Source organism: Suncus etruscus, chromosome 4, assembly GCF_024139225.1.
Source record: "Suncus etruscus isolate mSunEtr1 chromosome 4, mSunEtr1.pri.cur, whole genome shotgun sequence".
Taxonomy (NCBI): domain Eukaryota; kingdom Metazoa; phylum Chordata; class Mammalia; order Eulipotyphla; family Soricidae; genus Suncus; species Suncus etruscus.
In genome coordinates, this window is record NC_064851.1 from 4,686,316 (window position 1) to 4,701,116 (window position 14,801).

Consider the following 14,801-nt stretch of genomic DNA (forward strand, 5'->3'; position numbering starts at 1 on the left):
GGATTAAAGGGAACAGAAAAATAACATTCCCGCTTTAAAAAAAAAAAGGAACCCCAACCCCTGATAAATGCAAAATATATTCCCATCCTAGCTGCTCCTTCTCAGTTTTTGCTTTAATGTTATCTTGGTTCCCTTTTATTTATTTTATGGTATTTTTTTTCATTTAAATTGGTTTTTATTAAATGTTAAAATAATGGTACATGGGAAATCATGCATTGTCTTTTAGATTTATTGTCTATTTTTAAATTGTTTAAACCCTTTCTCTCTCTCTTATTGTTTTTCTTGGTGTTTGAATGTGTGTTCAGTGTCTTTCCCTTCTTTAGAATTTTATTATTATTATTTTTTTTTATCACATTCCCTGTTGTGGCTTCTTGATTTTTCTTTATGTGTTGTTCTTTGATGTTGATGTTTATTTATTTTTTTTTTGAAATTTCCTTATTAGGTTTTTCTCTTTTTTTGTGTGTTTTTTTTTTCCTCTTTTGTGTTTTGTTGTTGTTGTATCTGTCTTTGTATATATATATTTTTTTGCTTTTGGAAGGTTCCCCCTGGGGGGGTAGGAGGAGGAGGGGGGATGGCCGATGCCCCCCCTTACCCTCCGCCTTGCCCTCCCCAACCCTCCCCACCCCTTCCCTTCCCCCTCCCCGGGTGGGGGGCTCGGCCTGGGCCTAGACGGGGGTGGTCCGGCGGTTGGCGGTATTGAGTGAGTCCTTGTTGTCCTTCTGGATACAGTTGTGCACCTGCAGGAAGCTGTTGTCTCTGTCGGAGTTGTAGGTGGCGGTGGGCGTGGTGGCGGCCTTCAGGGGGTCCCTGCTGAGGGTGTACATGGAGATCTCGGTGGAGGGCAGGGTGTTGAAGCCCTTGATGCCCACGGGGGACGCGTCCCTGGAGTGGGAGGGCTCGGTGGAGCGCGAGCTGGAGCGGCTGCGGCGCTGGTAACGGTACCGGTAGCTGGGGATGCGGGTGATGGCCGAGGCCTGGAGGTAGTCCGTGGCACGGGCTGTGGCCCGCAGCTGTTTGTGCCGATCGATGAACATGTGTACGGCCAGCACCCCGACCATCTCGGCGATGATGAAGGACAGGGCCCCGAAGTAGAAGGACCAGCCGTAGGAGTAGCTGTTCTTCTTGGAGTCGCTCTTGGAGGGGTCTCCGGCGTTGGCGGAGATGTACACGATGATGCCAATGATGTTACTCAGACCTGGGAGGGAGGAGGAGGAAGAGAGGAGGAGGAGGAAAAGAAGGTGGGTATGAGGGGGTGGTTGGTAGCACCCCACTCTACCCCAAGGATGGGGTGGTAGGTAGGCCTTGGAAGGCTGGCTGGTGAGCACTCAGCTCAACAGGGCTCTGTCCAGGCATATGGCACACACTTGAGTAGGTATGCCATCATGGTTCCATTTGGAGAAAGCTCCAGAAGAGCAGGGTCCCAAGAAACACGCCCAGGGCTCAGAGAGGTAGGTAGCGCAGTGGGTAGGGAGGGCATTTTTGCCTGGGTTTGATTCCATATGGTACACTGGAGTCATTCCTGAGCACAAAGCCAGGAGTAACCCATGAGCATCACCAGGTGGGGCCCAGAATTTAAGAAATTAAAAAAAAATAAAGGAAATGTGAAGGAGAAAGTGACACTGATTAAATAAATAAATACACAGTTGTTTGTTTGTTTGTGTTCTTGGAGAGGGGGCTTGGATTATACCCTGTGGCACTCAGTACCCACTCATTCCTTTTGAGTCTGCTCAGAGATCGCTCTGGCAATATCCGGAGACCCTATGCCAGAGATCCAACTAGAGTTGGCCATGTGTAAGACAAGTGCCTTAATACTTGTATTATCTATGAGACCTCTCTATATTTTTGGGCGGGTGAGGGGGCACACTAAACAGTGCTCAGGACTTAATCCTGGCTTTGTGCTCAGGGATCACTCCTGGTGGGGCTCTAGGTACCATATGGGGTCAGTCACATACAAGGCAAATGCCTCATCAGCCCCCCTGGCCCCAATAACAGATCTTGTTGCTTGAGCTGCTTCCCCCTGCCTTCACTGCTGAGTGCATTTCAAGGGTTGGGGGAACCGAAATACAGAGGTTAAGTAACAGATTCGAAGGATTCAAAGCTGTGTAGGGATTCAAAATTTCAGGCACAGAAGCTTTAGATGGTTGGGGTTTACCTTTGACACATGCCCTTCATCTGGGTCTCCATATCCAGTGGGGAAGGTGGAGGGTAAGGTCTTCTGGGGATTTTCTGGATAAATAATTTTGGTGTTTGGGCCACACCTGACAGTGCTCAGGAATCAACTCCTGGCAGTGCTCAGGGGGATCATATAGAGCACTGGGGTTGGCCACATCCAAGCAAATGCCCTGCAGCAGCACTCTCTCTCTAGCCACAGGACTTTCGATTTGGGGGTCGTTGGGTCCTCCTGGCTGTGCTCAGGGCTGACTCCTGGCTCTGCCCTCAGTGATCACTCCTGGCAATACTCAAGGGATCACATGAAATGCCAGAGATAGAAAGAACCTTGGGTGGCCACATGCAAGGCAATCTGCTATATTACCTCTCTGTCCCCATTGGAGGACTGTAAGTAGCTCTTTTGCTTTTCCTGACCTGGGAAGCAATTGCAGCTTGCATGCAATGGTTGGTGCTAAGCCCTGCCTGCAGCTTCCTTGGTAGGACAGGGAGGGGAGAACATATACAAGGGAGAACCCCAGTATTCCGAGAGAAATGCGGAGTATTTGGAGCCTTCTCCTAGAGCTGGGAGGAAGATTAACCATGGAGGAAGAAACCATGGATTCTGGGACTTAGATTGTGGCCATGGTAGAAGCCCCCCAGAGGATTTCCCCACCTGCAGCGTCCTCTGGGGTAAGGCCTAGGGAAGGGGGCGCTCAGCCCCCCTGCCAGATCATCCCAGGTTCTGAGCCTCCCACACCTCTCCACCCTCACCCCTGAACCCCCACGAGGGCTGCTGTTACCTGCAGACACGAAGAAAATGCCCGCGCTTAGGATGATGTTGTGTCGAGTTTTGTAGAACTCGCTGGCTGCAATGCAGAGTCCGCCCATGAAAAGCAGGATCACGCTCAGGATGGGGAAAATGCTCGAGGCCCTCACGGCCCCTGTGGAACAAGGAGGACGAGGAGGGGGAGAGAAGAAAGCAGAGCATGAGCTTCAGGGAGTGCAGGAGGCCTGGGAGAGAGTTCCCCTAGCTTCTGGGGTTTGTAGTTGCAGGACTAGAAGGAAGAACAACGTGGGTGCCAGGCAGACAGAGAGAGAGAGAGAGAGAGAGAGAGAGAGAGAGAGAGAGAGAGAGAGAGAGAGAGAGAGAGAGAGAGAGAGAGAGAGTGAGGGGCCAGAGTCACAGCCTAAGTGCCTTGCATCTACCCCCTGGGACCTGATGTGATGTCATCTCTATCCAATCCTATGCCCCCAAACTTCCTATAACATGGAACCCCTGCTCCTGTTTTGGGGCATGAGTAGTCACATCCCCAAGTCTTTTTCCACTCTTTTTTTTGGGGGGGGGGGCACACCTGGTGGTGCTCAGGGGTTACTCCTGGCTGTCTGCTCAGAAACAGCTCCTGGCAGGCACGGGGGACCATATGGGACACCGGGATTCCAACCAACCACCTTAGGTCCTGGATCGGCTGCTTGCAAGGCAAACACCGCTGTGCTATCTCTCTGGGCCCCTTTCTTCACTCTTTTATAATATGCAAAAATTTAATCACCATGAGGTGCATAGTTAAAAAGTTAATAGTTGATTAGTTGATAGTTCAGTCATTCAATGTCCCAACACCTTTATTTCCTGGCACCCAATCCCCTGATATCCCTCTTCACCCCCAGCCTGCTTCTATGGCAGCCACTTCTCTCTATCATCCATCCATCCATCCATCCATCCATCCATCCATCCATCCATCCATCCATCCATCCATCCATCCATCCATCCATCCATCCATCCATCCATCCATCCATCCATCTATCTATCTATCTATCTATCTATCTATCTATCTATCTATCTATCTATCTATCTATCTATCTATCTATCTATCTAATCTATCCATCTCTCCTCTCATTTTTGGGCCACACCAGGGCAGCACTGCTCAGATGTTACTTCTGACTCTGTGTTTAGAATTCACTCCTGTCAGTGATTGGGAGACCCTATGATCAAATATGATTTTTTATCTTTTGGTTTTTGAGCCACACCCGGTGACACTCAGGGGTTACTCCTGGCTCTGTGCTCAGAAATCGCTCCTGGCTAGAGAGACCATATGGGATGCTGGGGGATCAAACCGCGGTCTGCCCTGGGTCAGCTGTGTGCAAGGCAAATGCCCTACCGCTGCACCACCGCTCCGGCCTATGATCAAACCCAGGTCAGCCACATGCAAGGCAAATGCTCACCCCACTGTGCTATTACTCAGGGTCCACTTCTCTCTCTCTCTCTCTCTCTCTCTCTCTCTCTCTCTCTCTCTCTCTCTCTCTCTCTCCCCCCTTCCTTCTCTCCCTCTCCTCTCTCTCTGTCTCTTTCTCTTTTCCTTTTAGGTACTGTGATTTGCAATATGTTTTCTGTTGTTGTTGTTTTTGGGCCACACCTGGCGGTGCTCAGGGGTTACTCCTGGCTGTCTGCTCAGAAATAGCTCCTGGCAGGCACGGGAAACCATATGGGACACCGGGATTCGAACCAACCACCTTAGGTCCTGGATCGGCTGCTTGCAAGGCAAACACTGCTGTGCTATCTCTCTCAATATGTTTTCTGAAGTAGTTTCATCCCTATCACTTTTGTTTTTGTTTTTGGGTTACACCTAGCAGCGCTCAGGGGTTCCTCCTGGCTCTATGCTCAGAAATGGCTCCTGGCAGGCTCAGGGGACCATATGGGATGCCGGGATTTGAACCACTGTCCTTCTGCATGCAAAGCAAATACCCTTCATGCTATCTCTCTGGCCCCCATGTCTATCACTTTTATCTCCTTTCAGCACCTAGCTCTTGTCCAGAGTGATCATTTCCAACTATCATTGTCACAGTAGTCCTTTCTCTGTCCTAACTGCACTTCTTCCCATCATTTCTATTGGATTTGGGTCTTATTCTCATACTATGGATAATTTATTTTTTATATTCCACAGATGGGTGTAATTATTCCATGCTTGTCTTTCTCACTCTGACTCATTTCCTTTTGTTTGTTTTGTTTTGTTTTTGGGGGTGGCACTCCTGGCAATGCTGAAGGGTTAACTCCTGGCTCTGCATTCAGGAATCACTCCAGGCAGTGCTCAGGGGGCCTTAGAGAGTGCCAGGGATTGAACTCCGTTGACTGCATGCAATGCAAATGCCCTCCTCGCTGCCAGGAGTGATTTCTGTGCAAGCACGCGCACGTGCAAGTGCATATGTGTGTGTGTGTGTGTGTGTGTGTGTGTGTTTTGTTTTTGGGCCATACCCAGTGGCACTCAGAAATTACTCCTGGCTCTGCCCTCAGAAATTGCTCCTGGCAGGCTCGATGACCCTATGAGATGCTGGAAATCGAACCCAGGCTCATTCTGGATTGGCCAGGTGCAAGGCAAACACCCTACTGCTGTGCTATCTCTCCGGCTCCTTAATTCCTAAATCTTTCCTTAATTCTTTTATGTGTTTTGTTTATTCTCTCTTTTCTCAGAGCCCCAAATACAGCTTCCCTGGCCCTACTCCCTGAAAGCCCTGATCCCAGCTTCCTGGTGACTCCAAGTGAGGTCCAGAAAGAGAAGCAGACAAATTGGTAAGAAAAGACATAGAGGGGCCAGAGAGAAAGAACAGCTGTAGGGTGTTTGCCTTGCATGAAGCTGACTCAGGATGGATGGTGGTTCGAATCCCGACATTCTATATGATCCCCAGATCCTGCCAGGAGCGATTTCTGAGCACAGAGCCAGGAGTAAACCCAGAGTGCCACTGGGTGTGGCCCAAAAACCAAAAAAGATAAAGAAAGTAATTGGGGCCAGAGTAATAGCAGAGCAAGGAGGGCATTTGCCTTGCACGTGGCTGACCCAAGTTTGATTCCCAGCATTCCATATGGTCCCCTGAGCCTGCCAGGAGTAATTTCTTTTTTCCTTTCCTTTCCTTTTTTTTTTTTTTTTTTGGATCACACCCAGAGGCACTCAGGGGTTCTCCTAGCTCTGCACTCAGAAGTTGCTCCTGGAGGCATGGGCAACCAATTGGGATGCCGGGATTCAAACCATCATCTGCCCTGGATCGGCTGTGTGCAAGGCAAAGTCCCTACCACTGTGTTATCTCTCTGGCCCCCAGGAGTAATTTCTGAGCTCAGAGCCAGGAGTAACCTCTGAAGTAAGCACTTCTGGTGTGGCTCTCAAACAAAAACAAACAAAAGAAGAAATAAAAGAGAAAGTACAAACCAAAACGCCCTTCAAGGACTCTCATGTTATTTTTAAAAAATATCCCACAGATGAGTGTGATCATTCCGTGACTGTCCCTCTCCCTTTGACTCATTTGATTCGTAGTTCATATGATATTCTCCAAGTCTACCAATGTCTAAGCAAATTTCATGACTTTATCTCTCCTAACAACTGCATCGCATTTCATTCATTGTGTAGATGTAATGGGGAAATGGATGATGGGAAATAAAACTGGTTAAGGAACAATGGGTATTGGAATATTGTATGATTGAAGCTCAACTCTCTTTGTGCTTGTTTGTTTATTTGTTTTGGGGCCACACCTGGAAGTGTTCAGGGGTTACTCCTGGCTCTGTGCTCAGAAATTACTCCTGGTTGACTCAGGGGACCATATGGGATGCCAGGGATTGAACCCGGCTGTAACAAGGGACTCTGGTCAATAAGATTCTGCTTTGAACAAGAGTTGGTGGTGCAAAAATACAATACAAAAATCCCTTCCTCACACCTATATTCATTGCCGTGCTATTTACAATAGCCAGACCCTGGAAACAACCAAGATGCATTTCAACAGGTGAATGGCTAAAGAAACTGGTACATATACACAGTGGAATATTATGCAGTTGTCAGGAGAGATGAAGTCATAAAATTTTCCTATACGTGGATGTACATGGAATCTATTATGCTGAGTAAAATAAGTCAAAGGAAGAGAGAAAAACGCAGAGTAGTCTCACTCATCTATGGATTTTAAGAAAAATAAAACACAGGGCTGGAGAGAAATAGCATGGAGGTAGAGCGTCTGCCTTGCAAGCAGAAGGACGGTGGTTTGAATCCTGGCATCCCATATGGTCACCGGAGCCTGCCAGGAGTGATTTCTGAGCGCAGAGCCAGGAGTGACCCCTGAGCGCTGCTGGGTATGACCCAAAAACCAAAAAAAAAAAAAAAAAAAAACCCAAAAAAAAGAAAAAAATGAAAGCTATTTTTGCAATAATCCTCAGAGACAAAGAGAGGAGAGCTGGAAGGTCCAGCTCATGACATGAAGCTCACCACAAAGAGGGGTGAGTGCCGTTAGAGAAATAGCTACACCGAGAACTATCATAACAATGCGAATGAATGAGGGAAGTAGAAGCCTGTCTAGAGTACAGGCGGGGTGGGATGGGGAGGAGGGAGATTTGGGACATTGGTGGTGGGAATGTTACAATGGTAAAGGGGGTGTTCTTTACATGACTGAAACCCAACTACAATGAAATTTGTAATCAAGGTGTTTAAATAAAGATATTAATAAAACAAAGAGTTGGTGGAACATTTTGGCTGCCAGTGCAACCTGGCCTCTGGGCCAGGAGTTTGCAGTAGGGAGAAGTGCAGGGCCTGCAGTGGGGCACTGTCTTGTGCTTCCTGAACTGTGCAGCCCGCCCTCAGCCAACTTCTCTGTTGACTGGCAGACATAACCTGATCTGTGTTCTGTGGGGCTCATAGTTTTGAGAAGGAGACGGAAGACACGCATGAGACTGGAGAGGGGCCGAAAAGATAGCACAGTGGGGAGGGTGCTTGCCTTGCACACAGCCAACTCAGATTCAATCCTCAGCATCCCAAATAGTCCTCCCAGCGGTGCTGAGAGAGAACCCAGGGGAATCCCACTTGTGAATCTCAGCCAATCAAGCAGCAGTCCCAGGCAAGGGCCTGAGAATATGGTGTTAGTCAGGAAGTTATGGGATGGTGGGGTCTCCTCAGGGCTGCACCCCATCATGCTTAGGAGAAGCTGTGCTCAGGAATGGAATGGGGATGAGTCCTATGCAAGGCAAGCATCGGAACCTTGCGCTCTCCTTCCAGTCCTGGTTTTTGTTTGTTTGGTTTTTGAGCCATACCTCTCAGTAATGCTCAGGGGTTACTCTTGTTTTTTGTTTTTGTTTATTTATTCTTTTTTGCGGGGGGGGGGGCACATCCGGCAGCACTCAGGTGTTTCTCCAGGCTCTGCGCTCAGAAATTGCACCTGGCAGGCACAGGTGGCGGGAGAGGAGGGATGGGAATGTATGGAATGCCGGGAATTGAACTCAGGCAAATGCCCTACCACTGTGCTATCCTGTGGCCCTCTTTGTGTTCATTTATTCTTTTTGCTCAAAAGCCCTCCCACCTGACTCTAGACTCCAGAATTTTCTGTGCTTGATTTTTTTTTTCTCTTTCTCACTTTTTTTTTTTTTAAAAGAGGAGGGGAGGCCACACCTAGCAGTGCTCAGGGATTGTTCCTGGCAGGCTTGAGATGATATGGGATGCGAAGAACTGAACCCGGGTCAGTCATATGCAAAGCAAATGTTCTCCTTGCTGTGCTATTGCTCTGGCTCTAGTAATTTTCATTTTTGGGTTTATAGACAGCAGTGCTCAGATTACTCCAAGTTCAGCACCTGGGGGACAGGGATACTTCCAGGGGAACTTGCTGGGCCATACGGTACAAGAGATCAAATTCAGGTCCAGCATGCGCTCAACCCATCGAATGGTTTCTCCTGCCACATCACTTTAGCATTTTTTGGTTTTATTTATTTATTTGTTTGTTTTTGTGCCACACCCTGTGGTGCTCAGTGCTTACTCTGGCCCTTCGCTCAGGAATCACCCTTGGCAGGCTCCAGAGACCATATGGGATGCCAGGATTTGAACCACCGTCTGTCCTAGATTAGCTGCATGCAAGGTAAACTCCCTACTGCTTTGCTAGCTCACCAACCCCTATTTATTTATTTATTGACTGACTTATCCGGCAGCACAGGGCTTATTTATTCCTGGTTCTCTGCACCAGGGATCAGACTGGACTCAATCACATGCAAGACAAACACTTTAACCCCTGTACTGTCTTCCTGACATATTTTTTGTGGGGAGGGGGCATACCCGGCAGCTCTCAGGGATTGCTCCTGGCTATGCACTCAGAAATCACTCCTGGCAGGCACAGGGGACCATATGGGATGTTGGGATTCGAACCACCACCGGTCCTGGGTCGGCCACTTGCAAGGCAAATGCCCTACTGCTGTGCTATCTCTCTGGCCCCCATTCATATTATTTTCCCCTGCATTCAGCTGTCCTCAGGGCTTACTCCTGGCTTTGCCCTTAGGGATCACTCCTGGTGTAATTTGGGGAATCGTGTAGGATGTTGGGGATCAAACCTGGGTCGGTTGTGTGCCAGGCAGTCACCTTCCTCATAGTACTACCTCTCCAGTCCTTCATATTATTTTTTTCTTTTAATTATTTAGATGTTTAAACACTTGCACTGGATTTTTACAAGCTGGTGAATGCTGTCAGTTACTTCTCCCACAGATCTGCCACCACACATTCCCAGATGGTATAAATTTATGATTGGTATTAAGACACAGCAGCATTTTTTTTTTAAATTTTGGGCCAATTTGGATCCTACATGGATGTAGGGCATTTGCCTTGCATGCAGAAGGACAGTGGTTTGAATCCTGGCATCTCATATGGTCCCCCGAGCCTGCCAGGAGCAACTTCTGACCCAAAAACCAAAAAAAATTTATTTTTGGGCCACACTCGGTGACGCTCAGGGGTTAATCCTGGCTATGCGTTCAGAAATCGCTCCTGGCTTGGGGGACCATATGGGATGCCGGGGGATTGAATCATGGTCCATCCTGGGTCAGCCACATGCAAGGCAAATGCCCTACTGCCGTGCCATCGCTCCGACCCAAGATACAGCAGTATTTTAATCAATTATGTAACAAAACAAATGATCAGATATTCAACTATTAAGTTACACAGCTCAAAAGGCATGTCAATTCATTAACCGATTTTTTTTTTTTTTTTGCAAGACGTTGATTGAGAAAAACAGTGCTTGCCTTTCCTGTGCTCAACCAGAATTTAATCTACGGCACCCCAGGTGGTCTGGCCAGCGATGCCAGGAGCTGAGCACAGAGCCAGGAGTAAGCCCTGGGCCCCACTGGATGTGGCTAAAACAAAACAAAAAAAAAGGCTTAAGAAAATATCACAAAATATCACATTTTGTGCTGTTTTGGAAAACCTCCAATTTTTTTTTTCCTTTTCTTTTTTCTTTTTTTGTGTGTATTACACCTCGCAGAGCTCAGGGATTACTCCTGGTTTTGTGCTCAGAGGTCATTCCTGACAGTGCTTAGGGGACCATATGGGATGCCATGGATCAAATTTGGGTTGACTCTGTGTAGTGCAAATGCCCTCCCTACCTGCTGTGCTATCCCTATGGCATCAGAAAAATGGTTCAATTTAAAACCTGCATTTTTAATGTCTTTAGATAAAGAAAAAGTCTTACAGTTGATTTTATTGTTGGTACTTTGGGGAGCAAGGTAACCAGAAGAATCCCACTTTATTTTTTTATTTTTTTTTATTTTTGGGCCACACTCGACAGCGCTTGGGGTTATGCCTGGCTCTGAGTTCAGAATCACACCTGGCAGGCTTGGGGGACTATATAAGATGCCGAGAATCCAACCCAATTCCGTCCTGGGTCAGCCGTGTGCAAGCCACTGGACTATCTCTCTGGCCCCCCACATCACTTCTTTTTTTTTTTTTTTTTTGTCACACCTGGCAGTTGCTCAGGGGTTATTCCTGGCTCTATGTTCAGAAATTACTCCTGGAGGCTCAGAGCACCATATGGGATGCCGGGATTTGAACCAATGACCTTCTGCATGCAAGGCAAACGCCTTACCTCCATGCTATCTCTCTGCCCTCTCCCCCCCTCCCCATATCACATCTTAACAATATACCCAGTGGCCATAGGAAACTGTCTACTTCATTTATCACAAAAGGCAGGTTCTGCACCCTCATGGGCTGTGCTCAGTCACAGGAAGGAGAGCAGACAGGAAGAACCGCAGAAAAATCTGGACCACTGCTTGCTCAGGCTGCCTGAGTGGGAAGAAGTAACCGGGCTGGGCTTCAGGGACCCCTTGACTCCTGCAGACACGGATGGGATCTCCAGCATACATGGCCCAGGTATGGGTCATCTATGGGGACACAGCTCCTGGAGTACACTGGAGTTCTGTAATGATGGTACCAGGGATGGGCTATTCCTCCCCCAATTCACAGCTCTGCCTTTTTTTTTTTTTTGGGTCACACCTGGCAGTGCTCAGCGGTTACTCCTGGCTCTACGCTCAGAAATCACTCCTGGCAGCCTCGGGGGACCATCTGGGATGCCGGAATTCGAACCACTGTCCTTCTGCATGCAAGGCAAATGCCTTCCCTCCATGCTATCTCTCCGGCCCCACAGCTCTGCTTTTCTGGGCAATGGGGGGCTCAGGAACTTCTTTGGGAGCTGTCTAGAAGTGTGGGAAGGAACCTAGGTCTCCTTGCTGTTCTGTCCTGGGATCAAGCGCTTGGGAAGGAGAGAGAGTGGCTTTAGGATTCCTCCTGCTCCCCCACCTTTACCTTTAACTCTGTCCTTTGAATCTGGCCTTTTGGGGCACAAGGGGCATCATCATGTCCAACTCCTTTGAGTAGCCTTCTTTTTTTTTTGATTTTTGGGTCACATCCTATGATGCTCAGGGGTTACTCCTGGCTTTGCACTCAGAAATCACTCCTGGCTTGGGGGACCATATGGGATGCCGGGGAATCGAACTGAGGTCAGTTCTAGGTCAGACACGTGCAAGGCAAACGCCTTGTCACTACACCACAGCTCCGATCCCAATTTTTTTATTTTGTTTTTGGTTTTGAGTAGCCTTCTCTGGCCATATCTCCCAACCCCCCGATGCCTCTCATCAAAGACTTCATAGGGCACAAGATATTTTCATGTTGGCTTTTCATATTTTCATATTTTGCTTGAGAAATGTCTGTCTCCTATCATCAGTATGAAGGTATGGTCTGTGCACATCACGCTACAGTTCTTAGCACAAAGAACTGTATACCCCGCATGGGTTTCAGTCCCAGTACATAAATAATTGCGGAAGACAAATGAACAACTTGAACAGATGCAAATTTCCAGAGTGTGTGTATGTGTAAACTCATGGAGACATGGAGATATAATTTGCATGTGTCTGGTGGCCCTCAGTTTCAAATGCAAACATAGATTGTGCAGAAATGTACCGTATTTTTCATACCCTAAGAAGCTATCCCCCCAAAAAAAGTGTGTCTTATGGAGCGAATGTTGCCTGGAGCTGAAGCCTGAGTGCAGAGGAGGAGAGCATCTAAAAACTATATGTGTCTAATGGTCAGGTGCATCTTATAGAGTGAAAAAATATGGTAATTTATGTGTATTTCAGTACATTCCACTTTCGATGTATTTGGGTGAATTTGAAATCCCCTGAATGAGGGCAGAGGTGAGTAGGAGTGGAAAATTGGGCTCTGTTTTGCTTTGAGCAACCTGGAGATGGGGTGCTGAGAGGTAGCGACTTGAAGCTGAACAGGGAAGGAGCGTCTCGATCACTTGCTGATACCCCCAAAAGAAGGCTCAGGTTTTATTTATTTTTTAATGGATTCTGAGTAATTTGGGATGCCTGGCCTCAAGGAGTGAAGGAAAAGGCTCCTTAGGGTTCCTGGGGTGTCCGGCTAGCCGCAGCCCCAGCTCTGCCTGCTCATAGACTATGCCCAATATTGCCTACAGCCTGCTTTTGTAAAGGAAGGCAGTTTCTTGATGGAGCCATAGCACAGTGAGTGGTGAAGGGAGCTTGCCTTGCTCGTGGCCCACCTGGGTTCAAGCTCCAGCAGTCCATATTGATTTTCCACCAGGATTGATTCTTGAGTGTAGAGCCAGGAGTAACCCTTGAATAGGACCAGATGTGCCCCAAGAAACAAAAAAAGTAACCAGGAAGCCAGTTTCATTGGGTTCTGATCTTCAACTGTTTCCTGTATCATGGCTGCCTCAGGTAGTCTGTCAGAGATGAGGTCACCCACTAATCTAAAATATCAACTAGCTGACCCTTCACAGAAATAAATTTGGTGGAGGGGGTTTGGGGCATCACACTCGGCTGTGGGATTGTGTGTCTTGGTGGTCCATGGACCATCCCTCCTCCATGCATGAGCTTCAACCCTCTGATCTATCTCCCCAGTTGTAATGATGCTGACTTTTTTGTTTGTCTTTTGGGTCACGACTTGGCAATGCTCAGGGGTTACTTCTGTATCTGCGCTCAGAAATCGCTCCTGGGAGGCTCGGGGGACCATATGGGACGCCGGGATTTGAACCAACCACCTTAGGTCCTGGGTCGACTGCTTGCAAGGCAAACGCCACTGTGCTTATCTCTCCGGTCCCATGCTGATGGTTCTTATAGATGCTTCAAAATATTGTTGGGTGAAAGGAGCTCAAATTAGACTCTTGGAATCCTGCACTATTAATATCAGCTCCTGTCTTTTGTCCAGAGACCCCCTAAATGAATCTAAATGAATGAAACAGCCAATAAAAATAAGATAGAATGAGAGGGTCTCAAAGGGCTGAGGTCATACTTTGCATGTAGGAGAGACACACAGAGAGAGACAGAGACAGAGAGAGACAGAGGGAAAGACAAGAGAGAAAGACAGAGAGAGAAAGAGAGGAGAGAGAGCTCAAAGGGTTAAGGGCATGCTTTGCATGTGAAAGACCCAGGTTCAATTCCCAGCATAGCCAGGTTCCTCTAGTGTTGCAAGTCAGCCCCTGAAGAGGTTGACTGATGGAGGGATGGAGGATGAGGCCTTTCTCCTCCAGCTCGGACCACACGTCTGTGACCCTGTTCAGTCGGCGGTTCTGAGGTGAATGCGGCGGAAAGAAAGCCAACAGGCAGTCAGGCTTCCGAAGAAAACAGCTCTTTATTCCGTGAAGAGGCTGTAGCCAAAAGGCCTAAGAAATAGGCCCCAGGAAAAAAGCCCCTCACCTTCCACAGACCCTTGCTTTTATCCCCCAGAATCAGGTTCCACCCAATAGTGGGATCAGGTACCACTCAATGGTGGAAGCAGAATCAGGTACCACCCTAGGGTGGGAGCAGAATGCCAGGTCACACCCTAGGGTAGGGCACAATCACTGATCAGGGTAGGGTCAGTAATGTAATAATCCCATTAAAATGTTTACATACACAACACTCTAGCATAGCCAGGAGGATCCCCAAACACTGAGCTGGGGGATCCCTGAGCACCACTTGGTATGTTCTTCCCACCCCTAAAATAAAAGAGTAATAAAATAAGGAAATGGGACCCAGCATCACTGTACTCCAGTGCCTGTCTTGGGGGCATGAGACCTTGAGTTCGATCCCTACAACTCTTCACATGCCATCCAGTGTTTATGATTCCCAGCCCCACCTACTCTTTCCTCCACACCCCACTCCGCAAGCACTGTGAGCACCTGCTTGAGAGCAACCACATCTGTGACTCCTCCCAGGCGTCAATCGCAACAACAAAGGGAAGGGAAAGAGATGGTGAAGTGAACTTAGTTGACAAGCTCTCCTCCCCAGAAAAAGTTCTGGTAACCAACCAGGTGTGGTGGCATATGCTAAGACGTATTGGGGCGACTTGTTCCTCAGGATTGGCAAATATAGAACCGTTATGTCCTATGCG

General features: G+C 48.0%; 1 protein-coding gene across 1 annotated transcript in view; it reads right to left on the reverse strand.

The window, feature by feature from the left end:
* Window positions 1–639: 639 nt before the first annotated feature.
* The window catches only part of CACNG2 (calcium voltage-gated channel auxiliary subunit gamma 2), a 127,388-nt gene continuing 113,226 nt past the window's right edge, over window positions 640–14,801 (reverse strand). The window contains exons 3-4 of the mRNA XM_049771677.1: window positions 2,949–3,089; window positions 640–1,195 (exon numbers count right to left, since the gene is read on the reverse strand). Coding sequence (XP_049627634.1) covers window positions 666–1,195; window positions 2,949–3,089 — 671 coding nt within the window. The 3' untranslated portion in view covers window positions 640–665. The remainder of the gene's footprint in view (window positions 1,196–2,948; window positions 3,090–14,801) is intronic.